The sequence below is a fragment of the Magallana gigas genome, chromosome 2, assembly GCF_963853765.1.
Source record: "Magallana gigas chromosome 2, xbMagGiga1.1, whole genome shotgun sequence".
Lineage (NCBI taxonomy): Eukaryota > Metazoa > Mollusca > Bivalvia > Ostreida > Ostreidae > Magallana > Magallana gigas.
In genome coordinates, this window is record NC_088854.1 from 53,288,624 (window position 1) to 53,307,162 (window position 18,539).

The 18,539-nt window shown below is 33.0% G+C and overlaps 1 protein-coding gene across 1 annotated transcript; it reads right to left on the bottom strand.

Annotated features, from left to right (window-relative positions):
- Window positions 1-283: 283 nt before the first annotated feature.
- Window positions 284-14,351, bottom strand: LOC136269451 (U3 small nucleolar ribonucleoprotein protein IMP3-like). The gene is made up of 7 exons (XM_011451962.4): window positions 14,138-14,351; window positions 10,453-10,560; window positions 1,230-1,304; window positions 1,051-1,130; window positions 816-867; window positions 536-608; window positions 284-370 (listed from the first exon to the last, which is right to left on the bottom strand). Exons 1-7 carry the CDS (start codon window positions 14,272-14,274, stop codon window positions 344-346), a joined length of 552 nt encoding a protein of 183 aa, XP_011450264.1. The 5' UTR covers window positions 14,275-14,351; the 3' UTR covers window positions 284-343.
- Between the last annotated feature and the right edge of the window lie 4,188 nt (window positions 14,352-18,539).

The following is an 18,539-nucleotide window of genomic DNA, read 5'->3' on the forward strand; positions in this document are numbered from 1 at the left end:
GTCTGCATATGACACTTTCATACTGTAACAATGTATATGATTTTTTTATCCTTCAGATCACATGCAGCTGACGTTTTAATCTTTTCTCTTAATAAAAAATTCTTTGTACAAGATTTATTATGGTGAAAGAATTTTTTCATTAAAAGAAAAGTTTAAAACATTAGGTGCCAGTGCTTGAGAGAGACAAATATATAATCAAGGGAGAAATTCATGTACAAGACAATTCAACATCTTGTGTATAAAACTCTTTGTAATGTGTACATACACAATTCTAACTCTGGTATAATGAAAACAGATCATGTTTATTTGCGTGATAATATAACAACAACATAAATATCCGCTGTCAGTTCATCAGATCAAAATCGTCTCTCTGAAAGCCAATCACAATGACTACTAATTAAAAAGTTTATAACATATACAATTAACACATTTTGAAATTTCATTCTCACTGTAAATTAAGAAATGTGAGACTTTTAATTAATATTCATATTACATAGTATTAATTTTTCAACAATATTGATAATTTGACCCTTACCATTTCATTGTAATCCAAAACATGTTTCTTAATGGCTGATGTGTCGGTCCATGTTACAAAGTCTTCCATATTTCTTTATAAAATATAAACATTAACTTTTTAAATATGCATGCATAAATTATCTATGAGTCATTCATCTAATAAAAGGTTTCTCAAGCTTAAACAAAAGCTGATTTTTTATCCTTTTACCTGTATAACCTTAATAACCTTACAAAACATGGAATGTTTATTATGGATGATTATCAGATAACTCCCACCCTACACCAAGATGTGAACCCACCTTGTGACTAAGAAAGCGGGATCTTTAACAACCTCCGGGCCGACTCTAATGTCTGTTTATCATCAAGGAACTCAGCTCACAGGAAAACATTGGTAGAAACTGTATAATTCATGTATGCATGCAAACTGATTGAAAATCAATTTTAAATCTATGAAAATTAAATGCAAATTTGAATTTAAATGAAATGTTTAGTCCAGTTTTTCATCTATCAATACAATATTAAATCAAAGGATACGTCCTTGTTCTATGAATGTGGTGGCTGCCTTCAGTGTTTGTGCCATGTGGTTTTTGACCATCATTACTGGTAACCTCCGTCTAAAAAGAATAAAATAATTTAATTCTAGTTCACCGCCCCCAACACCCCACCCTATTTTTTTTTATTAGTACCGCCTGAGTTGTCTTTCTTTGACTTACCTACAGAAGGAGGATGCGTTCACATTATCTGCAAGTTCCAGACCTCTCTTGGTTTCTACCAGACCCATATTGTATCTGCAAACCATCAAATTGATGACTCAAAATTCAAATTATTACCTATACATAAAAGTATCAAGTAAATTACATGGTACCTGTTTAATCATAACTTTTAATCAAATATTGGTACAAGCATATTATCTGACATAATATTCTTCACATCTTAATCTTGTTCCCTCTCATCATCATTGGCATTGATATCATGTTTTCTACATGTAGAATAACAAATCTTCAAAACAATCAAAGGCATTAAATACATGATAAATCTTTTCCAGTAAACATAGACTGACACAGTAAACCATGGAGAATAGCTTATCCAGATGTCCACTACAAAAACACAGAATGATAATCTCTTTCATAAAAACTCCAACAACTTCCCAGGGGGTGGGGGCAGTGGTGGCTCAAATTCTGACCAATGTCAGGTGATGCCGACCTTTATACTACAAGGACCACATGATAGGGTGATAAAATTCTGCCGCCAAATCACTCCCTATATACCATATGGAAGTGACACTGTGTATACAAAAAACTCTTATCAGAGCTATCGGCATCCGCTCCCCATCATCACAAAACAGTAGCTGAAAGTGATCGCCATGGGAAAACGTCACAAGACCCGGGACCCCTCTCACAGACCGAGAGTTTCCCTCTGTCGTCATGGCATCTGGGTTGTGTCAGCCAATGAGCAGAGTCTACAGAAGCAGCGACTGTTTAACATTTGTGGTATTTTCTGTATGTGTTCTGCTAGACTTCTGTTAAAACAGTAAATGTGTCAAGCTCTTTCTAATCACTTTCTAGGCTATGTGTAAACAGTATGGGGGCACCAAGGACAGATATGATACACACGGCCATCCATTTGATACTGTTGGAGCCAAAACTATTGTTTGTAATCAAAGCCAAAAAAAACCCATCAATTAATGTCTTCATTTTATTTTGTGTCCTTTATCAATGAACAATCTTTCTGTAATTGCCTAGCTTTCAAATCATTTTTTCAATTATTGAAAAAAAAATTTTAAAAATTGATATGTGATGAACAAGATTATGTGATCGTATGATACAGAATCCAAGACCAGATTCATATTGGTATGTTGATAAATGGATTCTCATGTTAATAAGATAAGAAGTGATGAGTATTCCTATATTTATAGTAGGATGTAATACATTATGATGAATGACTGTGCTGACACACAACTCACAGACTGATGACAGAGTTATCTTTCTTCCAATCGCTCAGCTCTTATTATAAAGGAAAGAATCATATCTGTTTCATCTTATAATTCAAACAGTTGTTTCAAGGGAGGTTTTGGAAGTTTTCACTTAATTTTTCAAGGGTCTGTCATGGTTTAAGAGTACATGTACCCGTACTTGTATGATAATGATGCATGTAGGATAAAATCTGGATTTAAGAAGGAGATAAATGTTACAAGTGCATTTACTTTTGTTTATTGCCTGCATTCACAAGGTGCCAAAACAATTGTATAGTTAAATGATCTATATGCATACACAGAATTCTTAGGGAATCGTGATCCTGTGGGATGTTTATTGTCGAGCTATTATCGGCATAACTTACACATCACAACAAAAACGAACCCTGCAGATGAGTCAATCCCACACGATCGTGCGTCTCCAGCAAACTGCACATCTGTGAGACTCACAATCCGGTGCCAAGACCAGGAAAAAACCCACAGATAACAACCAGCAAAATAGTCAATTACAGAGAGGAGAAAAAGACTTGTTTCTTATTGAGCAGTAATGTCTAAATTCAAGATTCACAATGAAAGAAAAAGCCAGGAAAGTGGGGGGAAGTGTTTCCATAGGAACTAAAAACCTACAACACGAGTTATTATCAAAGGATAAACCAGAACTTTTTTAAGTGGCCATTAAATTAAAAACACATGCTTCTTTGCATGCAACTACTAGTACTAATCTTGTCTCCTACACTGAAGAGCTCTCCAATGTCAGCAACCTTTGACCTGTGAAGCATGGCAGATCCCTTGCATGCTGAGATATCAACTGCTGTAATACAGCTGCTAGACACATCACAAACAAATTACATTTGACTGAAGCCAGCGGAGACCACGGAGTTATATTTTCATAAACATCACACAAACAGCCCATTGCTCGGCAATGTACTGGATGTTAAGACACTGTTATCTGCATTATTCAGGTTACTTGCTCTGCTGGTCTTGGAAAATTATAGCTAACAGTTTAGATGTGTCAACTCAATTATAGATATTAAAGTTTACTAGCTTAGATATCTTTAAACAATTTATGTACTGGTAACTCTTTAATTTTACCTTCAGAATTCCAGTTTTAATCTTTTAAAAAACATCGCTAAAAATAAGTCAGATAAAATTATCAAAAGTAAATTAGAAGTTTTAAATTTTCAAAAATGGGGAAAGGAGGGGGGCATTTACACAGCAAGTTTTCAAGATGGTTCAGTTAATATCACAGAATGACTTTATCAAACTTTAGGTTTTCAAAATGTCATGGATGTAATAATAGTACATTTTAGGTACAAGTGACTTTTTTTTATTCCCCCCCCCCCCCTCCCATTCCAAAAAAAATTTCAAAGCAATCATTCCAAAATCAAGACATCAATTTAAATATTACATCATTTAACCTAAGGCTCAGATATCACTTTCCCCCTAAAATATTTTTATAATATTTACAGTTTTACTGTGAGTAATGTTTGTGAAGACGGTCATGAGATGTTGCCAAATGATAATAACATAACTTTCTACTGGCATGCCTCTCACATTTGAAAACTACATTAAGTAAATATTGTAAAAGAATTTCTTCTGGAGAACGTTCAGTGGATTAACTTAGCATCTCTTCATTACATACTCTTTATATTTATATCTGTAGCAATATGCAGAGCTGACGTAACCCGGAATTAGAATCACATGATCTCTAGATACGACATCAAAATTGCTAAATGAAAACAGCCCAATTCACAATCTATACTTAGAATTATCATCAATTCCTTTTTAAATTTGAGATTACAAAAAATCTGGCTATAATTTTTCACATTCATACTTTTGATTGTTGAGCAAAATTTCAAGATTCAAGCATTCAATGAAAAACTTGGGGAGCAAAAACAATTTTATCTTAAACTCTTACACTCAATGAAAGTTAGGGCGATCACAAAAGTTTTATAGAAATCCTCAAAAAACAGGATCTCGATAATTTTGGAGTAATGAAGTCTTAATACACAATACCCAGTCAAACATCATCAAAAGCTTTCCATCTATAACGACAATATGCCTACCGTTTAACTTGAAAGCTTAGCCATCCTAACAGGGGTTTAACTTGAATACTGTTATTTACCCGGTTAAATCGGCAGGTCTGTGTCTTTGTTACAGACACGTGCTAGGGTCCTGAGCACACAATAGTGAGACTTCTCTATAATAATGATGTGTACCTTGTCAATATCCTCTGTATACATATCAATTCATCATCTTAGACCTGTTAATTTATTCATATCATACATCATACAATTTTTTTTCTTTTAAAACCCTTTGACAAGGGATTGAAATCCTCATAATTCATTAAGAACTTTTTTAAAAACACACTGAGAAATATTTAAGACTGTTTGCTTCCATTTATTTGAAGAAGTCACATAATTCAACATCAAGTATCTTACATGTACAGGTAGTTTAAAATAGTAAACGGTCCAGTAGATCTTGACTATTCTACACTTTACGATTAAACAATGATCTTACAAAGGACACTTACAGACAGACAGACATTAAGCCATGCTTTTTATCAAATTTCAATAAGATATCTAATGCATGTGTAGTTAATGAGTTCTGAGTATTCGTGAATTACAAAGGTAAAAACAATAAATTTCCTGATCCAGTTCCCATCCCTGGGGTTTTCTTTATGCTACATATATTTACTTTTTAATCAAATGCAGAAAATTGGATTATCTAAGAATAAAGAACATAATGAGCTGCTCTCTTGACTAGCTGTAGCTCTGCTGCCAAAGATTAACAGGTTGTAATGAGAGAGGAATTTTTCATTTGCTTAGGTTATGTTCAGAGCTTACAAACCTGGCAACTTGCTGTCAAAAGATTAATACAGGCATTCACTGAGTTCAGAACCCTGATCACCTACAGTAGTTGACGAACTTCTTCAGTGCATCAGCCTGACTTTTTTATGGCGCGGAGAGCTAATTGGATTACATGAAGAGGGTGAGCATTGACCACCCTTCTGTCAGGTCTTGTAAACTTTGAAACACTCAATACAAAGCCTCCCTGTTACCGCAACAATGGGGTCATAGACCTGTCCAACTGACCACTCTCTGGAGACACTGTCACAGGGCACAAAAGACATCCAAATGTCAAAAGGTCAACCTCACTGTAGGGACAAAAGTCTCCTCAACAAATGGAGAGAAAGTTTCAGTAATTTTGGGTGTCTGTTATAAGAGTATTCAGTGTAGTACAGTAATTTACCTTAGTTGCAGATGTTGAAACACTTTAAGGATAACACACTTGCAAAAAACTTTAAAGCTGGTACATTATTGAACCACTTCTCTCAGAACAACTATAAGGAAACAATAAGCTGGAGCTCAGCAAATCTATTTTTGTATTTTTCGGGCAAAATTCAACAGGTGTACCAGTAAATGTGTGTTAAAGATACTGAATTCCACCAAAACAAATGATCACAATACACAATGAAATGTTTGTGGCACTTCAAGGATTCTAATTTATTTTGACAGGTTCTGCGATGTTCCCAAAAAATCAGCAGCTATAAAAACTCAGTGTTTTCAAAGATAGAATAGAAAATATTGTAGTGGAACAAAGATGGTACATGTTTACATGCAAGCTCTGGAATTTTTAAGTCTGTACGAGTCAATCACAATATAATCAAATAGTTGCTTATCTTCATTCTAACATCAAAGCAATAGTTGTTATTTTTGATTTTAAGAAAAAATTGTTTTGACTTTAGGGTCATTTTATAAAATCTTATTGAAATCTATGACTTACAATACATGGTTCTTAATTGTGAAAGGTCATATATATGTATGTAAGGTAACATACATGTATGTATAAAATTAAAATTGAAGAGGTGATCCAATTGAAATTTTGCCTTAAATACCCGGTATACATGTACATGTAATTCTTAAAATCTGGAATTTATGATTATATAGGCCATGGACTATTAACAAAAATATTTTAAATTATCTGTTTTTTGTATTTTTTCTAAATTGATATAAATGAAATATTTTATTTTTTAAAAGTAACATAAAGAACCAATTAGCTGCTTTATCGATATGAGAGAATCTGTTTCCTTGTCTCAAACAAAGACCATCCTGTATGGGCACAATAGCACAAAGAGTTAATATTAATAAGTCAATATTTGTCCAGCCACAAAGCTCCCCCTATCCTATCCTTACAGAGCCTCGGCTTTTCCCGCGATTTTCATTCCATTCAAGTTGTACTTTCCTTCACAACACCAGTGGGCAACCTTTCTCTATACTCTAGACAGTTGTGTTTCTTCAGCCAAAATACTTCCCCACTCCTATTGATGTAGATTCTCAGCTTTTTCCCGTGTGTTTTTGATTTCATTCTTTGACATGTAGTACCTCAATTCCTTTATACAACACCCATGGGCATCTTTTGCGCTATACTCTAGGTAGTTGCAAGTGTTTATTGGTAAACATTTTGATTTGCTTGCACTGAGTTAACAGCTCTAAATATGTCTCCCTCTTGTCTACTCCCAATCACTGGTCATACCATCACAGATTTTCCCATCCCAAGTGTTGGCTAATCTTCTTTTCTTTGTTATATGTGTAATAATTCTGATTGGGAAACCAAAATGCCTCTTTTACACAATATTAATGTACTTAAACTTGGTAATCAACTCATTTTTAGGCCCTCATCACTCGTCTAACTATGGAGGACTACATTTTTATTGGAGATAAATTCTTGCACTAACTCAATTATAGCCATCACTTGATGTAACCAGAAGTCCCAGAGGATAGGATTACAGAACGTGTCCCCACCATCAATTCTCACAAGGCACCCACCCTGCATCACTTGTATCTGTCAAATTAGATTGCAGGCCAACTGTTCCCAATCTCACATTCTCCTGCAATCTCGTGACAGCCAAGCGTGGTTAACACTTTAACTAAGCCTTTCATGGGAAATTCTGTGATAATTTTATTAATCCTGGTACTTGGGCACATTTTGACACCCAAAGTGTTTCATGGATCATCCGTCCTTTAAAAGTTTTATTTACATCATTTGGATTGTGTGTGTGTATGTTTAATGAGAGAGAGAGAGAGAGAGAGAGAGAGAGAGAGAGAGAGAGAGAGAGAGAGAGAGAGAGAGAGAGAGAGAGAGAGAGAGAGAGATTTTTTCATTTTCCATAACTCTAGACTTGTTAGGCAGAAAGAATTTTGAATTTTCATTTTGTAAATGGGTCTGGATGAGTGGTGTTGACAATATGAGTATTTCCTTCTCTAACACAACTGTTTCAATGTGCAAAATATTTTTTTATTAGCCATCTTCGAGATAATGAAATGAATCAGGGTTGAAAAGGTTAGAAAAACCAATTTTCTAGAAAGCCTGAAGAAGCTCCTGTAGTTTTTTTTTTTTTGATCCTGCTCACCAGCTATCTTTTGGACTAACACAAAATAAAACATAAGAGATGAAAACATAAGAGATGAATAATCAAAAACAAGAAATGAATAGGGCCTCCTGATTTAGATATATACTGGGTTATATATGTGTTGTTTTGTTTGCTGTTCTTTGTAAGAAGAAACAGCTAAACAAGGATAAATAGCCACAATTTAGAAATTCTCTATACAGTTAGGGAGATTCATTTCAGTATTCAGTGTCACTCATTTATCAGTATTCATTGTCACTCATTTATCAACTCTCATTTGGTTGAGGATTCTTAGACTGAATGAATGTGTAAATGATTAAACACTGATCAAAATCACAGGCACATTTTTACAAATAAAAGTGTTTCATTTCACCATTAGCACATAATATCTGTGGACGAAAAAACATCAGTTATAAATAAAATTTGAAAATGAATTAGAATTATTTAAGGGTACAAATGTACTACAAACCTCTGAATGCACATTGTATGACAGTCACAACAAAGACTGGTAAATGTCATTTGAAGTTACATGTATTTCAGGCAATGCATTACTTTTAATTAATTTTTTAGTTAAGTGGATTACATGTAGAACTGAGACCTTGGGTTCAAATACTACAGGGATTTTTGTTTACCTGAATGCAATACATTTTGAAAATAATAAATTTCCCAAAATCTTTACTTTTTCTGTCTTTTTCAATCAATTCTCATACAAAAATATCAAATCTTTATATGTAGAATACACTATAATATGCTGATTTGAGAAAGTTTTTCCAAAGGTGTAGAAGACTTAGAATTGAGGACTGAATTTGAATTCTCTTTGCTAAATAATACATAAATCTTAGACACCAGTACAGTTGAGAAAGTCATTAAATGAATCAAAGAAAAAATATACCAAAAGATAAAAGAAAAGACAGATGACTATAATAAAGGACCCCCCCCCCCCCCCAACCATCACAAAAACTCTTGATTATATAAGCTCTGAAATGCCAATTATTGGTGAGATGATCCCAAAGATAAATTCAACATCAGACAAAACAAACACTCACAAGTAGACACATCAAAAATATTGAAAACCAAAGAAATTGCAAGTTCTCTGGGGATCAGAAGAATTCTACCAATGCACAGATGAAGAGGGGATATGAAAGTCAGTGTTGTTTAATATTCTCAAGTTTTTTCTCTTTTTTTTGACATCTTTTGTACACTTCTAGAACAAAGAAGATATCTAAGTGTAAATTCTTGACTGAATTGCTGGATTCCAAAGAAGAGCTCTTCAATGGGTGGACAACTCTGTTTTGTTCAAATTCATTTGAAGAGTACATGTACATCTACTTACGATACTAAAGAACCATTTCCACAAACTCATATATAACTTGAAATCCAAATAATGGTATAAAGTAGTTTTTGTGTCATATAAGGGCTAAGTACATTATGAAGACACTATTTCTTTCATCGTTCAAGTATATAAGAATTAAGAATGAAGTGTACTTGGTACAACAAGGTATTAATATGACAGCACTTGACCTATGTACAAGGGTACCATCAACAGTGTTGAATATACTCTTGTAAAAAGTAATAGTACCAGTACTACTGTTGAAGAAAGTATTGATTCAACACTTTCCTCTGCAGTAGCACTGGTACTATACAAAATGTTGAGAGTAATGAATAAATAGTCGATAACTTCTACAGCACAAACTTATTCAATTGTTTTCCTAGTCAATATTAATCAACAACAGAAAATGAGTACATGTAACAGAAAATCCAGACAGTTTGATGCTTGGTTCATGAGATGCTACCATTACTTCCCAGGACAAATTTTCAACAAATACATCTGCAAATCATGTAAGTTAGCTGCACCAAACTATGCTGCAGCCATCTGAGTGTTCCTTGGTATCCTGTGAGTGGTGGTCATTTTGTTGTAACAACAGTATATTTTAAACCTTTCTGGCAGGTAGTGCCTCATGCATTGTATTTCACAACCACCTCATGAGTTATAAACCAGTGTAAGAAAAATTTCCAAGATTTTTTTAATCAAGAACTTTCTCATTCATTTTGAATTTCTTATGAGCAAAGCATATACCAATGTTGGACTAATTTCTGGATACGCAGAGCTGTTTCTAGCTGTGTATTCCAGTACTGGTATATTCTGAATGTCATGAACCAGAAATTTTTTATTTTTACTTTTCCAAATATAATAATACTTGTTGTAACTAAATGCAAACTCAAGGACAGTTCAAAAGAGTAATCTTGTAAATATTTTCCTACATCAGTTTAAAGTGATAAGGTGTTTACCAACTTCATTACCAAAATGTCATATTCTTTGGAACTCTGTGGACATATCAAAGCCATGTTACAGCATTCTAAAAAATACGGAATTTGACTACATTCCATCAACCTGTGGTTTTTAATCCCTCCAATGTGACAAAATAAGGAGCTCTGGAGTTATTAAACACGAGTTAAATAATCAGCATGTAAAATTCCTTGTCCTATAATGAAGAGCTGAACACCTGTTGGCAGAAAGTTATCTTGCTCGGTCTATCCTGTTTGCTATACTTACAGTTTCTCCAACAGTTGTGAAGTAGCTTCAGCTCTGAATGGATCTTTCACATCCAACTCTTTAACTTTTCTTGCCAGCTCTCTTACATGTCTTGAAAGCTTATTGTATCTGTAAAAATAATTCAATAGTTATCAGACAAATCAAAAAAAAAATCTTCCAAGCTTAAAATGTCATTTTGGGGGTAGAATCATGGTGGTCTTCCTCCATGTATTTTTTGTAATCCCCGTCTTATTATATGTAACAGATACTCTTTATTACTGAATACAGCTGGACCTGTTAGTGGCAAAAACAACATGGTTTTTAGTTCAGAAATGCTTTCATTTGCCAAGTCTTTGTAAATTGGCAAACTAAGCAAATACATGTAATTACCTCCTTATCTTCAATTTCTGCAAATTTCAATTTTCATTTCCTTACAAAACATCATTTTTATTTCATGATAACCATACTTTAACCCATTTCAAACAAAGATGGACCAATTTACGGATTTGTTATCAAGTTCTGAGGGGCAAAAAAAATAAATCTATATTTCAGTTATTATTTCATAACATATCTGAATGAAAGAGAAAAGTGCAAGCTCACATACCCAACACTCTCACATTACTTGCCAAAGCTACACATAATAAAAGTCAATGATTGCATGCAGAGTTTAAGGAGGCGGGGTGGCCAAATTACCCATCAGGTTGTCCATAAAGGAGCATGGTCACCACCAGTATTTTTTCTTCTTCAATTTTTACTTTCCCAATTTTATTATTTACTATGCTTACATAAAGTATTTCCAATGGTCAGAAAACTCAATATAGTTTGATATAAATAAGACATGATAACACATAGATTTTTTAAATTTCGTTAATAATAAACTCACAGATGGAAAAACCTGGGGAAAAGTATTTCCAATTAATGGTCAGACAAAATTTTAACGCCTGACCAATTCTTTGTTATGTAAGTAAACAAGGATTGTGTCATATTTTTGTTTACCAGGTATACATCTAGGTTGCTGAATAGAAAATTCAATATAGTTTGATATAAAATAAGACATGATAACACATAGAACTGTTAAATTTCGTTAATAATAAACTCACAGATGGAAAAACCTGGGGGAAAAAAACCCAAAGCTTCTACCAGTATATCAGTATATATATACAGCCGTTGTAAACATGGCACAAGCATTATCTCGTAATGTGAAAGCATGGGTGTGTGGGCAGTCGGACAATTTTAGGAAACGTGCTGACCAAAAAAAATCAATCCAGGACTGACATTCTGACAGAGGATCAAAAACATTACACCCTCCAAAGCTTGTGGCATGTGATATTATAAACTCATCGAAATCTGATGTACTTCTTTATATTAAGATCTATTATAGAGGATTAAAACAAACTAGCTTTGTGCTGGTCTATTCATTTTGCAGAATGGCTCTGAGTATTGCATAACTTAATTCAAAAACTTTACATTTTCAACCATTTTTTTATACTTCTTATAAATCAAGAAAACATATACTGGTACATGGTAAAAGAATATAATGTTCCATTGTGAGTTCAATAATCGTATTTCAAGCATGAAATTCAATTTGCAGATCAAGCATGTCGATTACTAAAGAACTGCTACCGGTAGTTACATTGTACCTGGTCATTTTAGGGAAAAGATCTTATTAAGCTTAATATGCTGATAAATTAAAGTAGATTTCTACTCAGACGCGTCATTAATTTAGCGGGTATAATAGGCTTTAAAATTGAAAACAATATTTGTTCAGATTTACCGTTTTTTGTTCTAATTTTTTAATGTTTAATTGATAATTCTGAATTTGATAGAGGCAGTCAAGTGTAAATAATGTCTACCAGTATATAAATGTTTTGATCTTCAATGAGTCTAATAGTTGGAAATCTTGAATTTTTGTACTGAGATTTTAGTACGGTTGTGTTTATATATGCAGTGGAAAGGTACTGTTTATCCAAAAAATTAATTTGTACTCAATACATGTAGATTTGAAAGAAGACTTTTAGTGTTTATCAAAGCAAACAAATGAAATGCTGTTTTCTGATATATTGTTAAATTGTGTTTGTGACACTTTATTTAAGCTGCATTTGATAAGGGGGTATATGTGTTCTAAAGGTCGTAGAAAAAAAGAGGCATGTGAAGTACGATATTTTTTTTGCTTTTTAGTTGCAGTAGACATAAATCTAATATTTTAAAGTTTAAAAATTGTGTTTAACCATAAAATTTTTTAAGATAAGTTAAAAAATGTGAAATTATGAAAAAAAAATTGAAATAGCATTATTGTAACATTTCATTTAATTTCATTTATTTTCATTTCATTTTAATCAATCAAATGATGATGATCACACTTGTTGTTACTTTCTTACATATTTAATGATAATTTAAAACATTTAAAATTTTGTTTTGCTTTGATATTTTTTTAATATGAGCCAAATAATGATTTTGGTTGAAATCATGTGATCGAAGAAGGGGGTATGCATCTTCTGGAGACTCTAGTGATAAAAGTAAATTAATAAGACATGTAGTTTTGGGGCTTTTTTATTACATAAGGTATTATTCTACTTGATAAATGAAAAAAAACACCTTACTTTAACCACAAAAATCCTGAGTAGGGACCTACCTTAACAACATGGAATTATATTTCTTTGTGTCCATATTGAGATGGACATTTTCCACTTTTTTTTTTTTACTAAGATTACTACAGAAGATATGGCCAGTAATTAGTCTTGACTTTTATCACCATTCTTTTTGTAACCATTCACAAAGCTCTGTTTTCAGAAAACTATGAAACATAAAATATGCCCATATTTTTGTTCTATTCTGTTCAGCTGGGCAGGTGCATTTCATTCAGATACAGCGATTACGGCACTTGGTGAGAGGGGTAACACTGGTGACAGAACTTTTTCTGTTTAACAGTGGCAGTGGTTACAATGGTTACAACAGTAACAACTGTATTCTCTTGTTGACAAAGGGTTAAGTGGTGTTAGAAATTTTCCTGATTTACAGAGCATCTAATTTTATCTGGTTACACTGACTAAACTGGTTACAATAGTTACCTTAACCCTAAACACTATCCTTACTAGCTGTAACTAACTCTAATCCCTGACCCTAACCTTAAGCCCAAACCTTAACTAACCCTGATCCTAACCCCTAATCCTAACCTTGCCCTTGCCTAACCTAACCCTAACACCTACATAACCTTCATTTGTAACCAGTGTTTTCAATAACCCTTGTAACCTGTCACAAATATATAGTAGTTCGTTAATCATAGCACAAGGCTCAGTGGTCATTGGTGTTAGGCCAGTAACCGAAAGGTCACTGGTTCAAACCACACTGTGGTCACTTGATGTTGTGCACTTTGACAAGGCACTTCATCTACATTGTTTCAGTTTGTCAACAACTCTCGACCACTTAGCACCACTAAAACCCTGCATAAGCACCGGCCTTCTGCGCCAAATGGCATGGAGAAGGATTTAACTTTAACTAACTTGTTAATCATAAGTAACCAATGTTACTGGTTACAAATGGGTTATTCAGACAGTCAAAAACTACAGAATGACCATAAACATATTAAATCAAGATGCATTGTAATGCACTTATATCTTGTATTACTCAGAGACTTTCGTTCAAGCAAATTACAATTAATATATCTATTTAAATATATGATCCATCGTTGTTTATATTTTGTACTTACTTCGTGTAATCTTCTCTCTTCTGTATGTAATACTTCTTCAGTATTTTGACCTCGTGTAAGTTGTTATCTACCTCCCATGATATAAAATCGACTTTCTTAAGAAGTTTCTTCTCGTGAAATCTCAGTCTTCTCACCATCTTTACCTTTTCTTTACCTCAGACAGGCCCTCGTGTCTTCCACATTTTTTCTGAGCGGATGTTGTTGAAACATATGGGTATTCCGAGCCCGATATTATTGTACACAGATTCTACACATTTTTTTTTTAATAGTGCTGGACTTACTCAAAAATAACTTAAAGTGGCTTATTTCACTTTAAACAATATCTCATGGTAATAACGGTGGTTGCTTCAGGATATACCATTAAGTTCACGACCACAATCTAATCAAAGTACTGACAGTACTGCATGGAATGCGATCAGCAAGTTCTTGGGAATATGCCATTTTTGAGTATTGTAGAGTTCCTGCCCAATCTTATAAAAAATCAATATTTTTAGTGTAAGCAAGTATTATTCTCCCTTTTCTTGCATACAAATGCGTTTTATCAAAATAACAAATGAAAACATTATTTTTCCTAATGTTTACCCATTTAACGTTATAAACTTTGAAGTCACATAGTGCCTAATATAGAGCTACATTTAGAATTCATAAAATCACCGTTCAGAATGGATAACACAGAATAAAATGGGATTCAATACTCCTTTTAACACATTTTCGCGATTTTGAATAAAATGACAATTTTGATCTCACAAAGTACGGAGAATAGAGCTAAGTATCTTTCAAGTCGGTAGACAAAAATGGTATTGGGAATCTACTATAGTATTCATGCCGTATTATAATTTCTTCGTGATCTTGAATAAAATAAAATGAACATGAGTCGAGAGTGAAATATTATACACCATTTAATCATAGTTATAAGCACCTCCCTTTTATAAAAATGTAAGAAGGGTAACGGCAGTGTCTAGTATTTGCAATAACGCAGATGTTGAAATTATATGTTGGATTTCACAACCAAATATGGAATGTATAATCAAGCATACATACTTATGTTCATCACAAAATCACGTTTCCTTTCGAACCTATAGTTCTACATTACCAACCAGAGGACGATGTTTTTGTATGATACAATGTGCTGCAATATTACTTTTCTCGAAATGATTTTCTTTCAAACTACAGATTCAATTATTCTATTTTTTCATTAAACATGTCGTTTCATAGCCTAAATCTGGGTCAAAATTCAGTAAAAGCTAAAGGAACAATCGCCATATAATGTTCATTATTAGTTTGAAATAGATATATAATTTGCCATCATGTGAGAAAAAATGTAATATATACACATACCACTGGTTCCGCTTACAGTATTCTCAATGCGTTGATTCATCATATGTAGCGTTTTGACGAAGCATCCGGTTGCGTAAGAGTTTCGATTACGTGACATAGCAAACATAATTACCGCTAAAAAATATTAGTACAAAAAAAAATAGTTTCCTTAAAATAGATTATTTGGCCATAATATATAAATTTGTATGAACGAAATAAAATTCGTTACCATTAAATTAACAGAATTGTTGTCCACGAAATAAATTTTGTTCCCACCAAAGAAATGTGAATGAAACATAAGATTTTATTTGAATATATATTTAGAACGCGAAATGTACACCAAATGTGATTTTAAAACTCCGAAATTTTCATCAATGTCTTTTAGGCTGCCATGCAGTGACCACAAGTTTTGATTATAAAATTTACCTAAGTATTTACACACGTGTAACTGAACATATTCTACATGTAGCTCCATTGGGGGATGTTTCTCGGTCAATTGGTGGGGGGGGGGGGGGGGGGGTCATTAACTTTTTTTTACCGGATATCTATACGTTTGAAAGAAGCTGAGCTGATTTTCATAGCTTAAAATTATTATTTTTTTTCAATTAAGTTTTAACTTTAGCTATAAGACGCGGAACTTTCACGAATAAACGCGCAACTTTCGCAATTATACTAAAACCTTTCGGGAAAAAAGCGAAACTGTTGCGATTGAACGCACAAAAAGTTTGCAAATAAGCACGTTACCTGTGCGTTTATATGCGAAGCATTCGCAAAATATGCAAATTCTTCTGAAGTTACAATTTAAATGACCATGAAGCAGCATTCTAAATATTATACATTTTTTCATTCCATATATAATTTAAAAAAATGGTGAAAAATATCCACAAACTTGTTTGCGAATTCCACAGAAACGTTGGTCAAAATTTGTCAGTCTCGACGAATCTCGCTGAGATTTATTCCATCATGGCATTTTTTATCTTATGACAATATGATAAAGGTATATTGTATTGTTACGCAATTTCAACGTTTATTCTAATAATTATGTACTGGATTAAATTTCGCCTCAAATTTCATATATGAAATAATCGAGCTTTCCTACATCTACATACGATACATCATTTATCATTTCATTATAACAAGAAAACACGAACCTATAAAAACATGGTTCGATCATATTAGAATCAGTTTATATTGTTATTTTGACCCCCCCCCCTACCACCAAAAAAAATAAAAAAATAAAATAAAATAAAAGAGATATAATATATCCTTTAGAAGACGATTCGTTCGATTTTCCTATTTGACCAAAACCATACTTTTACTCATCGATGTCAGAATTGCATGAAGTTAAATCATTTTACAACCAGAGACTACACATTTAGAAATATTTTAAGACTTTATATATATTTGCGAAAAACAAAGATTGAATCTGACACAACAAAGAAATGTAATTATTGAAAAAATAAATCATAATTCAGAAGTTTCCAATCTTATGTACATACAAAAAACATTTTTAATTGTATTTAAAGGGGCATGGTCACGATTTTGGTCAAAAATTATTTTTCCGATTTTGATATCTACAATGCTTCAGAAAGGCATTTTTAATAGGCAACTGAAATTTGAGTGTCATTTGTTGAGTTATAAGCGAGTTACAGAGCCTGAAATTCTTCGTTATGTAAACAAAGCGTTTGTTTACATATTGAACCTTAAAGTAAAAATTACAATTTTAAACCTAAAACGAATGTATTAAACGTTAGGAACTGTTTATCTATGCTTAAAATGAATAAAAAGATAGACAAATAAGCTGAAAAAAGATTTTTTACTGGTATATTGAACCTATGTAAACAAAAAACAGGGCACGAGCCTTGTTTACATGACAAAGAATTGTGATCCCTGTATCTTGCTTATAACTCTACGACTGGCTCTCAAATTTCACTTGATCATTAGAAATGCATTTCTGAATCATTGTAAATAATAAAAACATAAAGATCGAATGCGAAAATAAACCGTTGAATTTTTGTTTTAATTTGTTCAAAAATTTCTTCGACACTTCTCAGGGACGTATATACTAATTCGTCACTGGTTTTCTTGATTATGAATATAGCTGCCTTGAACTCTTTTATGACCTATGATTCAAAACAATTTCAGTTTATCATAACCCACGTGCACATAATGACAACGTCCTTCTACAATAAGTCGTAATAATAACGACTTTATGTAATAGGCAATTTCTTTGGCTATTATTTCATACTTTAGTAAAAAATAAATGATAATTGAATATGAAGATACCCCATCTACCTTAAAATTGAGATGTATATGCATAATACGCTAAACTTCGTCACCCGGGACAAGTACGGTGCACTTAAGGAAACCGAGTTTGTAAGAATATGAAATTAATTGAACAATATACTTTAAATGATACGTCGAATGAAGCACGCAACATGGGGGTAATGGAGTAGATAGTTTTAGTCTTTCCATTTATAAATATACATCTATACTAAACAAAGCTAACCCCTGCGCAATCCTGATATTTCCACTGAAACACATCATGGTAGAGGTTCAATATTAGTAAATCAATGAATTGAATTAAATTTGCCCGCTTTATCTATAAAATGGTGCATGAGGTACGAGAAAGAAAATACACATTTGATTCGGAGCTGCGTTTGATGAAATATGTAAAGGTAGTTCGTCACCCCCCCCCCACCCCCCCCCCCCCCCCCCGTTCTTTCCAAATTATCTGTCCTGACTAATCAGGATTCGAGTTAAGCAATATGACGTATCACCAAACTAACGATTTAAATAAACAAAATCATATATTTATGATTTACATATTCATAAATATTACCCCCCCCTCCCAAAAAAAAAAAGGAGATAAAAATTCAGTAGACAGTAATAATAGAAGGTTATAAATTAACAAGTATAGAAATACAGTTTACATAAAAAAGAAGCAGAGGTGTATACCAACAACTTAAATAAAAGCAGGATTTCAGACATGAATAAATTTATATCTATGAATTATTCATTCAAGTCGTGTGCCGAGATATTCTGTGTACAGGTAAAGTGTTCCAACTCGCGCGAAATAGGATAA

What these genes read in the sequence shown, in the direction of transcription:
- LOC136269451 (XM_011451962.4), bottom strand. Translation starts at nt 14,274, where the DNA reads ATGGTGAGAAGACTGAGATTTCACGAGAAGAAACTTCTTAAGAAAGTC. An exon ending in AACGCATCCTCCTTCTGTAG is followed by an intron (nt 1,131 to 1,229) that starts GTAAGTCAAAGA and finishes TATTCTTTTTAG; the next exon opens with ACGGAGGTTACCAGTAATGA. An exon ending in TTTTGGATTACAATGAAATG is followed by an intron (nt 371 to 535) that starts GTAAGGGTCAAA and finishes ATTGGCTTTCAG; the next exon opens with AGAGACGATTTTGATCTGAT.